Source organism: Anolis carolinensis, chromosome 3 (genome assembly GCF_035594765.1).
Source record: "Anolis carolinensis isolate JA03-04 chromosome 3, rAnoCar3.1.pri, whole genome shotgun sequence".
Taxonomy (NCBI): domain Eukaryota; kingdom Metazoa; phylum Chordata; class Lepidosauria; order Squamata; family Dactyloidae; genus Anolis; species Anolis carolinensis.
In genome coordinates this window covers 26336763-26355759 of record NC_085843.1, presented here as the reverse complement: position 1 = coordinate 26355759, position 18997 = coordinate 26336763, and the positions used below count along the sequence as shown (strand labels likewise).

Genomic DNA, 18997 nt, shown 5'->3' with positions numbered 1-18997 from the left:
AGCCCATACCACCTATCCCTTAAGGCAGGGGTCCTCAAACTTTTAAAGCAGAGGGCCGGTCCACAATCCTTCAGACTGTTGAGGGGCCGAATTATCATTTGTATGATAATACATGTATGCATATGTACATATGTGTATATATGTATATATATACAAAATATAATTTACAATAATATATAATAATTATAACATATTGTATATACATATAATATTTATAATATTATATTGTAATACGATATAATACTAATAATACAATATAATAATATTAATTATATATTTTATTTTGAATGTAATATTACTAATAATATTACAATATATTGTTACAGTACAATATAGTAATTTATTACCAGTATTGTACTATGCTAATAATATAATATTGTATGTAAATTTAATTTGTAAGCTGCTCTGAGTCCCCTTCGGGGTGAGAAGGGCAGCATATAAATGTAGCAAATAAATAAATAAATAATTTTTTTAAAAAACCAAACAAAAAACAACAAATTCCTATGCACACTGCAAATGTCTTCTTTGTAATGCAAAACAACAACAACAACAGCAATGAAAGAACAATACAATATTTAAAAATGAAAACAATTTTAACCAACATAAGCCTATCAGGATTTCAATGGGAAGCATGGGTCTGCTTCTAGCCAATGAGATTGTCAAGTTAATTAGGATTGTTGTTGTTGTTGTGTGCCTTCAAGTCATTTCAGACTTTGGGCCAGCCTAAGTCTAAAATTATTTATTTATTTATTCATTTATTTACTACATTTATATCCCGCTCTTCTCACCCCGAAGGGGACTCGGAGCAGCTGTATGTACATACAATATATTATATTATTAGCATAGCACAATATTAGCATTATATATCATCATATTGAACTATACCACTATACTGTAATATTATATGTAATGTATAACATATAATTAATATTATTATATGGTATTATTATTAGTATTATATTGTATAACATAACATTATTATCAATATTATACGTATATACAATATATTATATTATTAAAACTGATATAAAAATATTATATTATAAAACTGAGGGCAGGGGCCAGGTAATAGACCTTGGAGGGCCGCATCCGGCCCCCGGGCCTTAGTTTGGGGACCCCTGCCTTAAGGCAAAGACAGTGCTTCACAAGCCCTTTCTACACTGCCATATAATCCAGATTATCAAAGCAGACCCTCCCCATTATCTGCTTTGAACCGGATTATGTGAGTCTACACTGGATTTTATATGGCAGTGTAGAAGGAGCCTCAGTTATATATATTTATGAGTGCTATTAATAATCCCAAGTAGAGTTTACTTATTTAATCACTTGAATGTATAGAAGTGTTGATTCAGGATTCAGTAATGGATTCAACACACTTACTATGGTTGAAGCTTTCAATATCTACACCAGGGATGGGGATCAAGTGGCCTCCCAGATGTTGTTGGACTGCAATGCCCATCATCCCTCACCATTGGCCATGCTAGGGAGGGTGCTGGACGTTGCAGACCAACAATTTCCAAGGGGCTTAATGATTCTCATCCATGATCAACGGGATTCTGTTTCACTCTGGTCAGGAACTTGATATTCAAGTGCCAGTTTTGCTTCCTCAAAACACAATACAACGCCCCGGAAGCAAACTTGAAAGATGCAAGCATTCACTACGTGCCTTTTCTCTCTCCTACTTTGAACTTGGTTTGCAGCAACTGAAGTAAGTTTAGGACAAATGAAGAAAGAAGTAGGAAGAGAGAGATACTGGGGACATTTCAAGGACAGCTGAAAAAGTGGGGTGACAGAGGATTAAGTGAGACTTTCCTTGCCAAATCAGAATGGATGTGTTCACTGGTTGTCGAAAGCTGCCGCTGCCGTTCTTTGCCTTCAAGTCATTTCTGACTTTTGTTGACCCTAAAGAGTACCTATCATGGAATTGTCTTCATGGGATTTGTTTAGAGAGGGTTTGTTCTTGCTTCACTCTGAAGCTGAGAGAATGTGACTTTCCCAGGGTTTCCATGGTCAAGTGGAGACTCAAACTCTGGTCATCCAGTTACCTATCCAACTGTGGCCTTTGTAAGAGTGCATCTATACTGTGGGATTGGTAGTTTGATGTCATTTTAACTGCCATGGCTCAATGCTATGGAATAATGGGTGTTGCAGTTTTCAAGGACTTTAGTCTTCTCTGCCAAATACTGCAGGTGCCTCACCATACTACATCTCCCATGATTCCATAGCATTGAGCCATGGCAGTAAAAGTGATGTCAAACTGCATTAATTCTGCATTAATAGATGCATACTCATGCCATGTAAGCCACTTAAATCTCAGCAATGGACAGTTTTACAGCTGCTTCACAGTGTCAATGTAAATAGAAGTATGTTGCCACAGACAGATGGGTGAAACGTTTGCATGCATGCTCTCTGTGTATCAGTGATGGTATGGATAAAATTTGCCAGATGCATTTTCCAAAACTCTCCATCAAAGGAGATTAGTGCCTGTGTTAACTGCTGTGATGTTCCAGTACTGTGAACCCCTTACAGAAGAGAAAACGCAGTGTGGTATCATTATTTTCTTAAGTGCTAAAATGTCACTGCTGAAGGAGGCTCATACGCAGCCCTCATCGGGTTTAAGAACAAGTCTTCAAGAGCCTTGGTTGCTGTTTTGTTTTCATTGGGCTTAGATGTAATGGATACAAGTAGACTTGAGATATTCAAGAGTTTCTCTTGAAACGTACTAATAAATTGGGACAGATACTCTCACTCTCTATATTTTCAGCCAGAACTATATCTCAGGCTTGTTGTAAGAATCCAGTAAGGAAGACGAAAAGCATGTAATAATGATGATTTGGGGGTTACCCTTTTTCATATATAGAGAACCAACGTGGCATAGTGATTTGAGCATTGAACTATGACTCTTGAGATCAGGCTTCATTTTCATGCTCAGCCTTAGAAATCTACTGGGTAATCTTGAGCAAGTCACAGGCCCAATTGACACTGCCATATAACCCGGTTTCTGAATCCAAGTTATCTGCTTTGAACTGGTTATATGAAGTGTAGATTCATATAATTCAGTTCAAAGCAGATGATATGGATTCAGGAACTGGACTATATGGCATTGTAGATCCAGCCACACATGCTCAGGACCAGAGGAAGAAAAAGGCAAAGCTCCTCTCAACACATCTTGCCAGGAAAATCCTATGACAGGTTCTTAGCATCACCATAAGTCAGAAACAACTTGAAGGCACCTAACAACAACAGCAGCGAGTAAACAGGAGTATCATGTTGCTGTAGCATCCTTTGTGGATTCATAGGACCATGGCTGTGTTGTGTGAATGAGCCCATCATTTATACTATTATACAAGAAAATGTGGAGGCAGTGACAGACTTTGTATTTCTAGGCGCGAAGATTACTGCAGACACAGACTGCCGCCAGGAAATCAGAAGACGTTTACTTCTTGGGAGGAGAGCAATGAACAATCTCGATAAAATAGTGAAGAGTAGAGACATCACACAGGCAATGAAGGTCCACATAGTTAAATCCATGATATTCCCGGTAGTAACCTATGGATGCGAAAGCTGGACCATAAGGAAGGTTGAGCAAAGGAAGATAGAAGCTTTTGAACTTTGGTGCTGAAGGAAAATCCTGAGAGTGCCTTGGACCGCAAGAAGATCCAACCATTCCATCCTCCAGGAAATAATGCCCGGCTGCTCACTGGAGGGAAGGATATTAGAGACAAAGATGAAGTACTTTGGCCACATAATGAGAAGACAGGAAAGCTTGGAGAAGATCATGATGCTGGGGAAATAGAAGGGAAAAGGAAGAGGGGCCGACCAAGGGCAAGATGGATGTTATCCTTGAAGTGTCTGGCTTGATCTTGAAGGAGCTGGGGGTAGCAACAGCCAACAGGGAACTCTGAAGTGAGCTGGTCCATGAGGACAGAAAGAGTCGGAAGTGACTGAATGAATAAACAACAACAAAACAGATAAAAACAGAAGATATAACGATAACAGCCACACGACCACATACACAGCACCATACGGAGTCATAAAGATAAATATATGTGAGCCCCAGATTTAAAAAAAAACCCAAACAAACAGTGGGAAAATAATAGAGCAGCAAAAGATTAAATCCCTTTAAAGACTGGTTATAGCTTAGAAGGGAGTTTAAGAAAACAAGCCAGGCATAAAATACTATTTTTGAGAAGGGTTAAAAGCAATCAGAGATCCAGCCAGTATGAAAATATAATAAATGCAATATCTTAAAAATAAAACAATACCTAAGCCCATCTGTCAGAATTCTGCAAAGACAACTAGCAGATGGCTAAATCAATAGATCTTGCCACTGTATCAAGACAGTATTGATTATATACAGAAGATAAAAAGCAGGGGCTGGTTACAAGAAAAACATACCTCCCATGTTGCAAATTCTTCTCTGATTACCTATGTGTTTATGGGCAAAATTATGACTTAACACAGCTTGTGTTTGGACTATATGAAAATACTATCTCCTGATATTAGCCTGTCCCATGTTTTAAGACTGGTTTATGTGTTTCTCTCAAAATTTAGTAAGGAAACCAAGAGAGCTTTCTCAGTGGCTATGCATTTTCTAATTTAAATACATGGCAGGGTGGTTTGAGCATTGAGCTCTGGAGACCAGAGTTCGAATCCTGCTTGGCATAAAACTTCTAGAGTAATATTGGACAAGTCACACTCTTCCAGCCTCGGGAGCCCCTGTGGTGCAATCTGTTAAACCCTTGTGCCAGCAGGACTGCTGATCTGAAGGCTGGGTTGCTGACCTGAAGGTTGCTGGTTCGAATCCAACCCGGGGAGAGCACGGATGAGCTCCCTCTGTCAGGGACATAAGATAAGCCTCCCACAAGGATGGTAAATCATCCAAACATCCAGGCATCTCCTGGGCAACGTCCTTGCAGACGGTCAATTCTCTCACATCAGAAGCAACTTGCAGTTTCTCAAGTCACTCCTGACACAAAAAAAGCCTCAGGCAATTGCAAACCTCTTTTGGACAAACAAATCGGGCCAGGAAAACCTTGCAATAGGTTTACTTTAAGGAAGCCATAGGTCAGACAAACAAATCACAACTATTAAAATAGGATTGAATTAAAAGGCCATGTTAAAAATATGCATGTTTCAAAAATGCATGCATCTAATGAAGCAGACTGTAGCCCAAGGAAGCTAATGCAGAATAAGCGTGTTAGGGACCTGACTACAAAATAGCAGAGGAAAGCTTTGTGGAATAAAGGTCTCTCCTACGTTTTTATTCATAATTGGAATACTGCATTTAACTACTATTCTCCCCCCCCCCCTTTATCGCCTGCCGTTAGCAACTGACGGTATCTATTTTTAGGTAAGGAAAAAAACCCACTCCAAAATACAATATACAGCTGGAGGCGATACCTTATATTTACGTTGAAGTCATAGTGTGACTTCCCCCCTTTTAATTTAATGCATGGGCTTAATTAAACTCGTCTGGCACGCTACCTTCTAATCTTTGGAGTTATCTCATCTAGCAATTAATTGAAACAAGAACAGACTTGATCCTACAGTTCTTCAGCACCTCCAGGCTAATTGTTGCGTGATTCTGCTGGCTTTTTAAATAATCCTGATTTTTTAAAAAAAGCTTTTTGGAACACTTTTGCCTGTACTCTGCCTTCTTTTGTTGAGCAACTGAGAAAGAAGGGGTTTAAAGCCTCCCACATTAAAACATATATATACTTTTCTTAACATCTCAAAGTCATGACTCTGTAGTGGGTGAAACATTTCTCATACTTGCCCATTCATTTAAATGTGTGTCATTGTCAGAACCTGCCATTAGGAACATTCAATTATATCTTGTGCTAATCGTCCCAACAGGCTCCTTACTTTCAAAGGTAGACAGACTATTTTTATACTTTATAATTAGACTTTCCCCCTCTTTTGTTACTCACCTTTATGTCTGCATGAGTCTGGGAAAAGGTACCCAAGCACATTGGTCATCCAACAAAGAAAAGCCCTTTTTGGAGAGGATTCAGTTGCATATTTATGAGCTTTATTGCAAAGCATAATAGTAGTGCTTCAGAAATTGCGAAGCAAAAGTAGTGGTGCCAGAGGACAGACAAGACAGAGGTACTCCTGGTCAGTGGAAAGGTAGATCAGGGTGTGGGATTACAACCTGTGTTGGAAGGAGTCACACTACCCCTAAAGCAGTGATTCTCAACCTGTGGGTCCCCAAGTGTTTTGGCCTACAACTCCCAAAAATCCCAGCCAGTTTACCAGCTGTTAGGATTTCTGGGAGCTGAAGGCCAAAACATCTGGGGACTACAGGTTAAGAACCATTGTCCTAAAGGCACAGGTCCACAGTCTGCGGGTGATCCTGGACTCATAGCTGAACCTGAACCCCAGATATCAGCGGTGGCGAGTTAAAACTTGTGTGCCAGCTGCGCCTATACCTTGATAAACCAGATCTGGCCATGGTAGTCCATGCCTTAGTCACATCCCATCTCAACTACTGCAACGCTCTCTATGTGGGGCTGCCTTTGAAGATAGTTCGGAAGCTTCAACTAGTATAGAGAATGGCGGCCAGATTACTAACTGAATTGCCATACAGGGAACGTACAACTCCTATGTTACGCCAGCTCCATTGGCTGCCACTCTGCTTCCGGGCTAAATACAAAGTGTTGGTTATTACCTATAAATCCCTAAACTGTTTGGGACCAGACTACTTGAATAACCAGCCCAAGGAGGGAGAGAGAGAGAGAGAGAGAGAGAGAGAGAGAGAGAGAGAGAGACTTCTCCGTGATCACCCCCATCTCTGTAACTCCCTCCCCAAAGAATTAAAAATTACCCCCTCTCTCCTCTCCTTTAAAAAGCTTTTAAAATCACATTTATGCACTTTAGCACAAGAGAACTAACTACATCTTGTATACAGCCTGCTTTGTTGTTGAACATCTATCTTTGTTAATCTGCTGTATACCATCTTAACCCAATTATTTTAGTCAGATTTTAAGAGTTTTTAATGGATTGAATATGTTAAATGTGTTAAATGTATTATGTCATGTTTATTTAAGCTATTTTTGGATTTGTTAGATGTTTCACTGGCATTAAATGTTTGCCATTGTGTTTTATATTGTTGTAAGCTGCCCTGAGTCCCCCTGGGGAGATAGGCCAGGCTATAAATAAAGATTATTATTATTATAATTATAAATATTATATAAATAACGGCGCTCCATGCAGTCATGCCGACCACATGACCATGGAGGTGTCTACGGACAACGCCGGCTCTTCGGCTTAGAAATGGAGATGAGCACCAACCCCCAGAGTCAGACATGACTGGACTTAATGTCAGGGGAAAACCTTTACCTTTTTTTAATATTAATAGCTTGGGTACCCAGCGGTGCCCAGGTTATTTAAAAATTGTTTGTTTTTAAATATTAGGTAATATCAGTTTGGTCATATGTTACACAATTTCTTAGAAAAACCCAGTCTTTCCTGTTGATTTTTATGAATGTCCCCATTAGATAATGCATAAGGATGTGGGTAAACTGTAATTCCCAAACATCTTGGGTCAGTCCTCCCCAAACTCTGCCAGAGTGCTCTTAGATTGCAGGTGAACTATACACTCTATAAGCGACTGAGGGGGAAAAGGAAAGGGCCTGAGGCTGTTAGGAATGGTGGGAGTCAAAGTCCAAAACACCTGGACGGACGAAGTTTGCCCATGCCTGCTCTAAACGAATAAATGGGCATCATGTGAACAACAGTATGTTGAAATCTGCTGGATAACCTTGCATTCTGTTTATGCAAGAGAAGAATGCATTTGATTCCAGTGTAACCAAAAGGAAAAGCCACTTCCCAGTTATTAATCCTTTTATTCAGATGACTGCTGATAAAGGCAGCAGCTTAGAGCCTCAGAATATATTTTCCATTCTAAGGCTCAGCATGAAGCAATAGCACTCTATTGTTTCCCTCTCTTGTTGGTTTGGATCATTGTACTGTGTTTCGCGTATGTGCCTTGAAGTCACCTGTTGAATTATGGCATTATTTAAGTTTGCAAACTTCCCTGACTCTACTTATGGAGGATGAAACCATCCACCAAGAATGTCAAAAACAGGGGTTATATACAGTAGACACTCAGATAACCAGAACTCTCAAGCAACCAGCAAAAAATCTAAACACATAATAATAGTGAGAATCTGTATGTGTGTATGTGGCGGAGGTGTCCATTTACACCAGTGGTTCTCAAACTGTGGGTCGCCAGGTGTTTTGGCCTACAACTCCCAGAAATCCCAGCTAGTTTACCAGCTGTTAGGATTTATGGGAGTTGAAGGCCAAAACATTTGGGGTCCCCCAACTGAGAACCACTGATTTACATAGACAGCCTCCTGCCTACACAAACTGCTTTAACTCACAGTGCTGAGGTGCCACCAAAGCCCTCCCTTCAAGGATATTGCAGGTTACCACGAGTGCCACATCCCAGAGTTTCTTTCTCTTTCCATTGGTGTGGAATTTGCATGACCCCCACCCACTGCCTCTCCCTTAACCCTTTCCTATTCTTTTCTATGGCACACACCAACTGAACATACTAGAGAGAGAGGTTTGAGGATAATTCACCATGATTTATAGGAGTTGTAGGGACTGGGATATATAGTTCACCAGCAATCTAAGAGCACTCTAAACCCCACCAATGATGGACCTGGAACTAACTTAGCACACAGACCCAACACAGTCAACTTTGCATACTGGCGGGGTTTGGGGTTGATTGACCTTGACACCCGGGAGTTATAGTTCACCCATATTCACAGAACACTGAATCCATCTGCTGATGGACCTGCACCAAACTTGGCACACAAATTCAACATGCCCAACTGGGAATACCAATGGACTTTGGGGATGACTGACCTTTAACTCTAGGATTTATAGTTCACCTGTATTCTGCGAGCCCTCTGAACCCCACCAATGATGGATCTACACCAAACTTGGCACACAGACCCAGCCCTGCTAATTTTGCATACTGGTGGCCTTTAGGGGCGATTGATCTTGAAATATGGGAGTTATAGTTCACCCTTATGCAGAGAGCACTGAACCCAGCCAACGCCGGATATGGACCACACTTGGCACACAGACCCAACATGGCCAACTGTGCATACGGGTGAGTGGTGGGTTGGGAGTGATTGTCCTTGGATATGGGAGTTGGAAATTGCAGTTCACCCACATTGTCATGTGTTTTCTAATGGGAACATTAATAAAAAACGAAATAAAAAACTGGCTTTTTCTAATAAATAGTGTTGCTTATTAACTAAATGATATTACAGTAGAGTCTCACTTATCCAACATAAACGGGCCGGCAGAATGTTGGATAAGCGAATATGTTGGATAATAAGGAGGGATTAAGGAAAAGCCTATTAAACATCAAATTAGGTTATGATTTTACAAATTAAGCACCAAAACATCATGTTATACAACAAATTTGACAGAAAAAGTAGTTCAATACGCAGTAATGCTATGTAGTAATTACTGTATTTACAAATTTAGCAGCAAAATATCACAATGTATTGAAAACATTGACTATAAAAATGCGTTGGATAATCCAGAACGTTGGATAAGTGAGTTTTGGATAAGAGAGACTCTACTGTACTTAACACCTCAAAACAAACAATGCATTTTTCAAATAACCCGGGCACTGCCGGCTACCCAAGCTAGTACTTTAAATACAAATAGAATAGTTTTATCAAAAATTGTACATTAAGTTTGTCTTTGTTATCTTTTAATTACTGTAACAAATACATGTATTCTTATTATTATTAGCCTCCAAAGGTGATACTACTATAGCAATTCCTAGTTCCATTTTGTTCACACTCCCTCTAAAATATCTTGCTATCCCATCTCTCACTGCTTTGTGATTGCAGTTGGCAGCGGCTAAAGCAAACATTTCCATCCCTTAAAGACTTTTAAAAGTCAATATTTGAGGAGGAGAATGCAGCAAGGCCTGCTTTTTGTGTGGGCAAGAGCTGAGCCACTCCGCACACAAAATAGACAAGCAGCAAGTGCTGAGCTCCTCAGTGAGATTCAGGAGAGAGAGAGAGAAAAGTGAGGTCCTGCCCCCTCACAAACAAGGGATTGGCATCTCCACACCTTTCGGCCCCAGGCACCCCCGCCTTGATTGGCTGAGCCAGCTGTCACTCACTCAGGTGCCTCCTGCACAGGTGTGGGCTGTGCCTCTGGCTTATGCCTCTGCTGCCTGCTTTAGTGCAGCCGCCTGTCCTGTAAGAAAAAGACAAGGAAACTCATGCCGCTCCAGGCTGACCTCCCACGCTTCCTGACCCACCATGAATCGAGCCCCCTGTGGGGTGGACCTGAGTTTCCTAAACAGAGAGGAAGCTCAGCAGATCTTCCAGGTGCTGGAGAGAGATTCACAGCTTAAAAGAGCAGAAAAAGAAAGGCTCAGGTACAAAACTTCCTCCCTGTTGCTCTCTTGGCTGAACTTCTTCTTCCCTTTGCTTTTATTTCCTCTTCTGGAGTGCACGTGCAGGATATCTCAATAGTCTCCATACATAGGAAAAATTAACAAACACATATTTTCTATTCTATTTCCAATTTGAAATATTTTTATTATTTATTTATTTATTACTTATATCGGAAGAGTTTTGTAAAATTTTGTAATGAATATTTGGTATATAAAGGTACAATTTTCCATTTTCCCTGTATATTTCCCTGTATATGAGACACCCTGTAGAATTTTTTTAATCTTGTCAGAGAAGCAACTTAAGAACATACTGCAAGTCGCTTCTGGTGTGAGAGAATTGGCTGTCTACAGAGACGTTGCCCAGGGGATGCCCAGATGTGTTACCATCTTTCTGGGAGGCTTCTCTCATGTCCCTGCAAGCTAGAGCTGACAGATGGGAGCTCACCCCTTCTCGTGGATTCGAACCGGCAACCTTCAGGTCAGCAATCCAACCTTCAGGTCAGCAGTCCAGCCGGCACAAGAGTTTAACCCATTGCGCCTCCACAGCTCACCCTGTAGAATGAATGTAGTTTGACACTACTTTAATTGCCATGGCTCAATGGGTGCATCTACAATGCAGAATTAATGCAGTTTGACACCACTTTCTCTTTACGGCTCAGTGCTGTGGCATCATAGGAGTTGTAGATCATTGAGGTCCCAGTACTCTTCGGCAAAGACCAAAGATCTTGTAAAAGCGCAGCTCCCGTGATGCCATAGCATTGCGCCACAGCTGACAAAATGGTGTCAAACTGCATTATTTCTACCATGTAGATGCACCCAATGTTATGAAATCAGGGAAGTTGTAGTTTTGCAATGTTTGTAGCTTTCTCTGCCAAAGAGTGCCTCACCAAACAACTACTTTCATGATTTCAAAGTATTGATACATGGCAGTTAAAGTGGTGTCAGACTGCATCAATTCTGCAGTCTAGATGCACCCTAAATGTGTGGGACATGTGATCAAGCATTGGTGGGCCAGTGTGACACTTGGAGAAAAGCAATGCAATCTAGAACTGCATCTACATTGTAGATTTAGTGCCGTTTGACACAACTTGTACTTTACAAGTAGTTTCTCTTTGCTATGGAATCCCATGATTTGTAGTTCGGTGAGGCAGAGATAGCTAAAGATGTTGTTGAACTACAACTCTTATGATTCTACAGCATTGAACCATGGCAGTTAAAGTGGTGTCAAAATGCATTAATTCTACAATGTCTGTCTATGGATGAAAGCTATTTTTATCTTACCTTGATCCTAAGCATCAGGGAGCTGATTTTATATTCCTGTGCCCGAGGCTAAGGTGTTCTTCTCTTTACAATTTATTGGAGATCTACATGGAAACTGATTTCCCAAATCAGCTTTAGTTTTGGAAGGTTTTCCAAAAAGCAACAGCCTAGAAATGTGTTTCCTTTTCAATTTAGGAAAGAAATGTGTTACCTTTGAAATAACTCTGTATGTCTCTTGCCTATTGGCCTAAAGGAGCCCTAGGAATGTCATATAATTTTCTTAGCCAAGGGATACTCAGAGTTGGTTTTGCCAGTTCCGTCTTTGGATGGTAGTTGGGAATAATAGCTGAACGCAGGGTAGGAAGGTAGATCCAGGAAATACCGGAGAGCAATAAGCTGCATGTGTTCTGAGTAACTCACTGATTTTATTTTCAATCACTATTTCTTTACTACCATGGATGGAAATTTGAAAGAGAGTTTCAAAGACTGAGCCCTGGTGAGGTTGGTCAAGTTTATATGATGAAGTGCATGTACCCATTTCATATGTGAAATTGTGTCTGTGATGATTATATACGTCTACTCCTTTTATAATAAATATGGGCATTGACAGCCATCTTCCAAGTTCCAGGCTGAAGGACAGTGGATTTATACCTTGGATATTGTCCTAATGTCATTATCGTGGATTATAGTACTGTGAGTTTGTGTATATGTGTGTCTGCCTTCAGGTCACCCCTCAGTTTATGGCAACCCCATGATTATAATAGGATTTTCTTGGGCAAGAAGTACTCAAAGGTGGTTTTGCCAGTTCTTTCCTCTAAAATACATCCTACAACACTTGGAACTCATTGGTGTTCCCATTGGTCCCATACAATTACTAACCTTGTCTGGCCCTACCTAGCTTCCAAGATCAAAGATATGGTGCCTTCAGGGTAATTAGACAAAGCATAGGGGTATTTCCTTCTAAGTAAAGATATATAGAATTAAGTTGGTTAGTTGTACAGTAAAGCCTCGCTTATCCAACATAAATGGGCCAGCAAAATGTTGGATGCGTGAAAATATTGGATAATAAGGAGGGATTAAGGAAAAGCCTATTAAACATCAAATTACATTATGATTTTACAAATTAAGCACCAAAACATAATGTTTTACTACAAATCGACAGAAAAAGCAGTTCAATATACGGTAAAGTTATGTAGTAATTACTGTATTTGTAAATTTAGCATCAAAACATCGCAAAGTATTGAAAACATTGACTACAAAAACATTGACTACTAAAAAATTGACTACAAGTAAAGATAGAATTGCTGCCTAGAGAAACAGCTGGGAATCCGAGCGGGAGGCAGACTGTGTTGGATAATACAGAACGTTGTATGAGTGAAGGTTGGATAAGCGAGACTCTACTGTATTTTTTTATTGTCTTACACCATAATAACATATCATTAGAAGGTATTATTGCAGCTCATTATAGGGGGAAAACTTTGAAGCTTTGTTCCCAATGAAGATTTAGCTTGGATTTTTTTTATTTTGCAAGCTAAATTATAGGCTGTCCTGACTCCATGCCCTTTCAACTCATGGTGAGCCAGCTGTGTGTGTATGCTGGCACACATGCAACTAGGCTTTGGCCTGCCATCACAGATCAATGTCAAATGTCAGTGTCAAAGCCAAACCCTGCGCAGTCAGGTGTGTGCTTTATTTTGGGCCAAGGCAGGTAGAAATCAACAAAGGAAATACTTCTCTTTCAGCTCCGGGTGCTGACTTGAGTCACGAGACTCAAATATTGATAGCACAGCCCTACACACATCTACTTGGAAGTCAGTGAGTCCTATTGGATTCAATGTGTCTTGCTCCCAAGTAACTGGGAGTGAGGTTGCAGTTTAACTTTGTGATATTTTTATTGTGTCAGAAGCAAACATACTGCAAGTCACTTATGGTGTGAGAGAATTGGCTGTCCACAAAGATATTGCCCAGGGGGTGCCCGGATGTGTTACCATCTTGCTTGGAGGCTTCTCTCATGTCCCTGCATGGGAAGCTAGGGCTGACAGACAGGAGCTCACCCCATTTTGTGGATTCGAACCATCAACCTTTAGGTTAGCAGTTCAGCCGGCACAAGGGTTTAACCCATTGCGCCACTGCACAGTTCCATCTATACTGTAGAATGAATGCAGTTTGGCTCCACTTTCAATGCCATGGAATAATGATATTTGTTGTTTGATGAGGCATCTGCACTCTTTGGCAGAGAAGGCTAAATAAAGCCCTTATAAGCAACAACTACCATAGCATTGAGCCATAGAATTCTATTTTTTTTCCAAAGAGCGTCTTGAAAATCACTTGCACTGTGTATTAGTATCATCTGACACATATATATGATATATACTGTTAATGTTTTAACGTATTATTGTTAAGACAACTGTTTAGTAATTTCTCAGGTTCAGCTGCTGTATTGCGACTGCTCCCAAGCCTCCTGTTTTCTATCTCTAAAGAACTTTGCCCAGTAGTTTGTGTGATACATAAGAGGCCAGCACTCTTCCCCCAAACGGCTCTAGTGTCTGGAATGTGACGCATTGCAGCCTGCAGAGTCTCCTGGATAATAATTACGGCTTGAATTCAGCTTTACTATTTGGCAGAATGAGGTAGTGTCCATGTTTCCATGAGCAAGTGATCTGGTTCTTGAAGTCCGATTAATTCCAACTGAAGTTTGAAGGCAAGGAAATGCAGAGTCAGCATTTGTGCTGCAAAGTACAAAGAGGGATGGGCAGATTTCAGGCCTGTCAAATACACTTTAGATTTGAAGTTTGTTTTGATGAAGTAGAGCCCGAAAACCCACGGAGAGAAAGGCGGAAAGAGAGAATTAAAGGACAGTTCTGAGCACATTTTGAGCCCAGGGATTTATTTTTGGAACCAGAACCAAACTGTATCTACTTTGACAATTACCCCAACCTTTTTTTATTTCAGTAGTTTAATGGAAATAAAGAGAAATATTTTAAAGGAATTAGAAAACTTTTATTAATTACTAATTTATCAGTAGATCTTATTCCCCATTCTGTGTTGTTGTTTGGCCTTCAAGCCATTTGTGGTGACCCAAAAGAGAACCTATCATGGGATTTTCTTGGCAAAATTAGTTCAGAGGGAAGAGTTGCCTTTTTCTTCCTCTGAAGCCGAGAGAGTACGACTTGTCAGTGTGAGCCGATGGGTTTCCATGGTCAAGCAGAGATCCGAACCTTTGTTCTAGAGTTGTAGCTCAATGCTTAAATCACTATGTCATGCTAGCTCCAACACATTCTCTACACTCTCTGTATTTACTAATGCAGCTTTGGCAAGTTGGAAAAATAACCTTTTTTAGAGGATAGTCTTGTGGCACAAAAGCAATTTTTCCAAACCCTGATCCTTGACTATGACAAGATCAAGCCCAAGGATTTAAATGACTAGCGTGAAATGAAAATTACACAATAAAGGTAGTTACATTTTGCAGGTGATTATGCTTACCTTTGAGCACACACATGCTGAGCACAATATTATCATCATCGTCATGCTTTTATTTGTGGATATGTGCCTTCAGGTGGCCTTTCAACTTACGGCAACCCATTAATTTCATAGTTTTCTTGGGCAAGGATTACTCAGAGGTGGTTTTGCCAGTTCTTTCCTCTTAAATGTAGCCTACAGTACACAGGATTCGTTGGTGGTCTCCCAGTTAATTATGAACCAGGGCTAACCCTGCTTGACTTCCAAGATCAGACAGGATCTGATACCTTATTTAAGCCCTTATCTTGGTATTTCTCGCTGAATCAAGGCTTGTGTCTCATCATAACATTCCTTTCAGATTTACCCTTTGTCCTTGAGGAATTAATTTATGTCTCTTAGTTATTATTTCCATTAGAAGCAAACAGACAGATTCCAGTTGGGGTTTGGCCATCTTTGTTCACCAGTCTAACTAGGTTTGTTTCTTTTAGTAGACCACACCTACATTGTATGCAGTGAAAAAATATAATCTTCTACGTCTCTATTCATAATCTCCAATAACTTGGATGGTCAACTGTGGCCCTAGGGCTGATCATAGAATCATAGAGTTGGAAGAGACCTCATGGGTCATCCAGTCCATCCCCCTGCCAAGAAACAGGAAAATCACATTCAAAGCACCCCCAACAGATGGCCATCCAACCTCTGCTTAAAAGCCTCCATAGAAGGAGCCTCCACCACACTCCGGGACAGAGAGTTCCTAATGTTCAGGTGGAATTTCCTTTCCTATAGTTTGAAGCCATTGTGCTGCGTCCTAGTCTCCAGGGCAGGAGAAATAGGCTTGCTCCCTCCTCCCTATGACTTCCCCTCACATATTTATACATGGCCCTTATCATGTCTCCTCTCAGCCTTCTCTTCTGCAGGCTAAACATGCCCAGCTCTTTAAGCCGCTCCTCATAGGGCTTGTTCTCCAGACCCTTGATCGTTTTAGTCACCCTCCTCTGGACACTTTCCAGCTTGTCAACATCTCCCTTCAATTGTGGTGTCCAGAACTGGACACAGTGTGATTTCAGTTGTGGTCTGACCAAGGCAGAATAGAGGGGTAGCATGACTTCCCTGGATCTAGACACTATACTTCTATAGATGCAGGCCAAAATCCCATTGACTTTTTTGCCGCTGCATGACATTGCTGACTCATGTTTAACTTGTTGTCCATAAGGACTCCAAGATCTTTTTCACACGTACTGCTATCAAGCCAGGCATCCCCCATTCTGTATCTGTGTATTTCATTTTTTCTGCCTAAGTGGAGTATTTTGCATTTGTCTCTGTTGAACTTTATTTTGTTAGTTTTGGCCCATCTCTCTAGTCTGTCAAGATCATTTTGAATTCTGCTCCTGTCTTCTGGAGTGTTAGCTATCCCTCCCAATTTGGTGTCATCTGGAAACTTGATGATCATGCCTTCTAACCCTTCATCTAAGTCATTAATAAAGATGTTGAACAGAACTGGGCTCAGGACGGAACCCTGCAGCACTCCACTTGTCACTTCTTTCCAGGATGTTGGACTGCGGTTCCCAGCATTTCTCACCACTGACTAATAGGAGTATTTGTCTAAGAACATCTGGAGGGTCGCAGTCAACTATAGAGACAGGACAGCACTCGGAGATAGCAGGCTTGCTTTGGGGATGCAAGACAGACAGACACACAGACACACAAACGTACACACACATCGTATATCTACTCCAACACTTTGTCACCTCAAATATATTAATCAATTCTGCAATTAATCAAATGCACAAAACTTAAACCCACAAATGCAGAGGTCTGACGGTGCAATTAAACAAATTGATACAAAATCTTAATAAAATTATTTTAAAAACCAGTAGGCTGTTAGGAATTGTGGAAGTTGAAGTCCAAAACACCAGGAGAGCCCATGCCTGGAGTAGAGTGTCTCCCAACTAATGTTCTATCCCTCTTCTATTTGTCATCTTTCTCTTTCTTTTTTTTTCATGTCAGGAGCAACCGGAGTTGCTTCTGGAGTGAGAGAATTGGCCGTCTGCAAGGACGTTGCCCAGGGGACGCCCGGATGTTTTGATGTTTTACCATCCTTGTGGGAGGCTTATCTCATGTCCCTACATGGAGCTGGAGCTGATAGAGGGAGCTCATCTGAGCTCTCCCCGGGTGGGATTCGAACTTGGCAGCCTTCAGGTCAGCAACCCAACCTTCAAGTCAGAAGGCTTTTATGCCCTAGGCCACCGGAGGCTCCTTTCTCTCTGAGGTAGCCTTTCTATCTATATACTGCCCTCTTGTGGTTGCATCTGTGTGCTACATACATACATATTTATTTGTTTTTGGAGCCCTAGCCACAATTAAAGTAACGCTTTTAGTGGAAACCCCACCAGCATTTTAAATTTGATAATGAAGGGTTTGTGTACCAGGGTTGGTCCAGATCCATCAAGCCATTTAAGAGCCTTTGCGGAACATATATACATATGTATTTCCACTGTAGAGTTTTATAGTTATCTTTTTTATATTTACATCTTTCATTTTTCAGAGCTGGAATTGTGAAATTGCTCTAAAGGAAAATTATTTTAATAGCAGTACCGTGGGAAAGCATGGTTACAAGCATAACCAAAAGTACAATCTTGAGACCTCAAATGGGTGCAATTACGAGCTTGGAGAGATGTGATATCAAAGATGCTCAATCCTGCATATATCCAATGTATATCCAATCCTGCATATATCCACTGTAGTGGAATAGCAGGTTTGCGCAATAAAGTCTTTTATCAAAGCACAGGTCTTTGTTCCCTTCCAGCTACGTTGTAATTGTTAGAGCACGTTCAGCGGGCTTGATTTAAGGAGCAAACACACAAAAGGCTTGAGAAATAAAACAGAGCTTTATTGTAGAAACTCATTCAAAGATAGGAAAGATAGCTAGCTAGTTACATCTTGGTAGGTTGAGAGAAGATTCATGGCAGAGGTAGAGGTGGAGAAACATCCCTAAGGCTGGATCTACCCTGCCAAATAATCCAGTTTCCAAATCCAGATTATCTGCTTTGAACTAGATCATATGAGTCTACACTGTCATATAATCCAGTTCAAAGCAGATAATCTGGATCCAAAACCTGGATTATATGGCAGTGTAGATGGGGCCTAGGAGTATCAGTTTATATCACAGAGGGCTCATACAAGGTAGACATAAGAGAGAACACTTCAGAATATTCCAACTATCTAACTTTATAACTGTGATGAGTCATGGGCCATGTAGTCCCGTTCCTGGCACTGTGGTGCTAGATGAAGAGGAAAACTTGGGTTTTTCACCGTTTCAGTCAGAATTGGAACTTTCCCAGCCAGATTTGGAAACCTTGCACCTGCAAGAGATTTGTCTTCCAGAAGTCTGTCAAACAAGCCCTGAACCTAAATCTCCTACGTTTTCTCGCCATGAGTTTTGTAAACAACAGAGGGGAGTTCAAGCGGCCTCTCGCAGGAGTGCGAGGATAGCTGCTAAGCATTCAGCTGATTAAGTCTGCTTTCCATGGGAAACTTTAAGGAGTCACACATCTGGACTCAGAGAATAGCTTTCGTTTCTGGTTCTCCAGAGAACTGCTCTTTGGCGGGAAAACGGGACCCTATTTAGGTGTTTTACCCACAAAGGGATCTTGCGGAGTCAATTCGTCAGCTACCGGAGTAGCGTGTGTGGACAGCTACTCCGTTTCCAAGCCTCGTTCCTGTTTCAAGCCTTGTTCCCGATTTCAAGCCTTCGTTTCCAGCCTTGTTTTACTCTCCGGATCTTGCCTTGTTTTCCGGACCTCGCCAAGTAATTCCACGGATCCTATTCTTGCT

General features: G+C 40.9%; 1 protein-coding gene across 2 annotated transcripts in view; it reads left to right on the top strand.

Annotated features, from left to right (window-relative positions):
* The window catches only part of exph5 (exophilin 5), a 112390-nt gene that overhangs the window by 13392 nt on the left and 80001 nt on the right, over positions 1–18997 (top strand). Inside the window, exon 1 of one of the 2 annotated variants that reach the window (XM_008111899.3) lies at positions 10215–10426. The exons of the other annotated variant lie outside the window; for it this stretch is intronic. Coding sequence (XP_008110106.3) covers positions 10308–10426 — 119 coding nt within the window. The 5' untranslated portion in view covers positions 10215–10307. Of the gene's footprint in view, positions 1–10214; positions 10427–18997 lie in introns of those variants that run through there. 2 annotated transcript variants of the gene reach the window in all.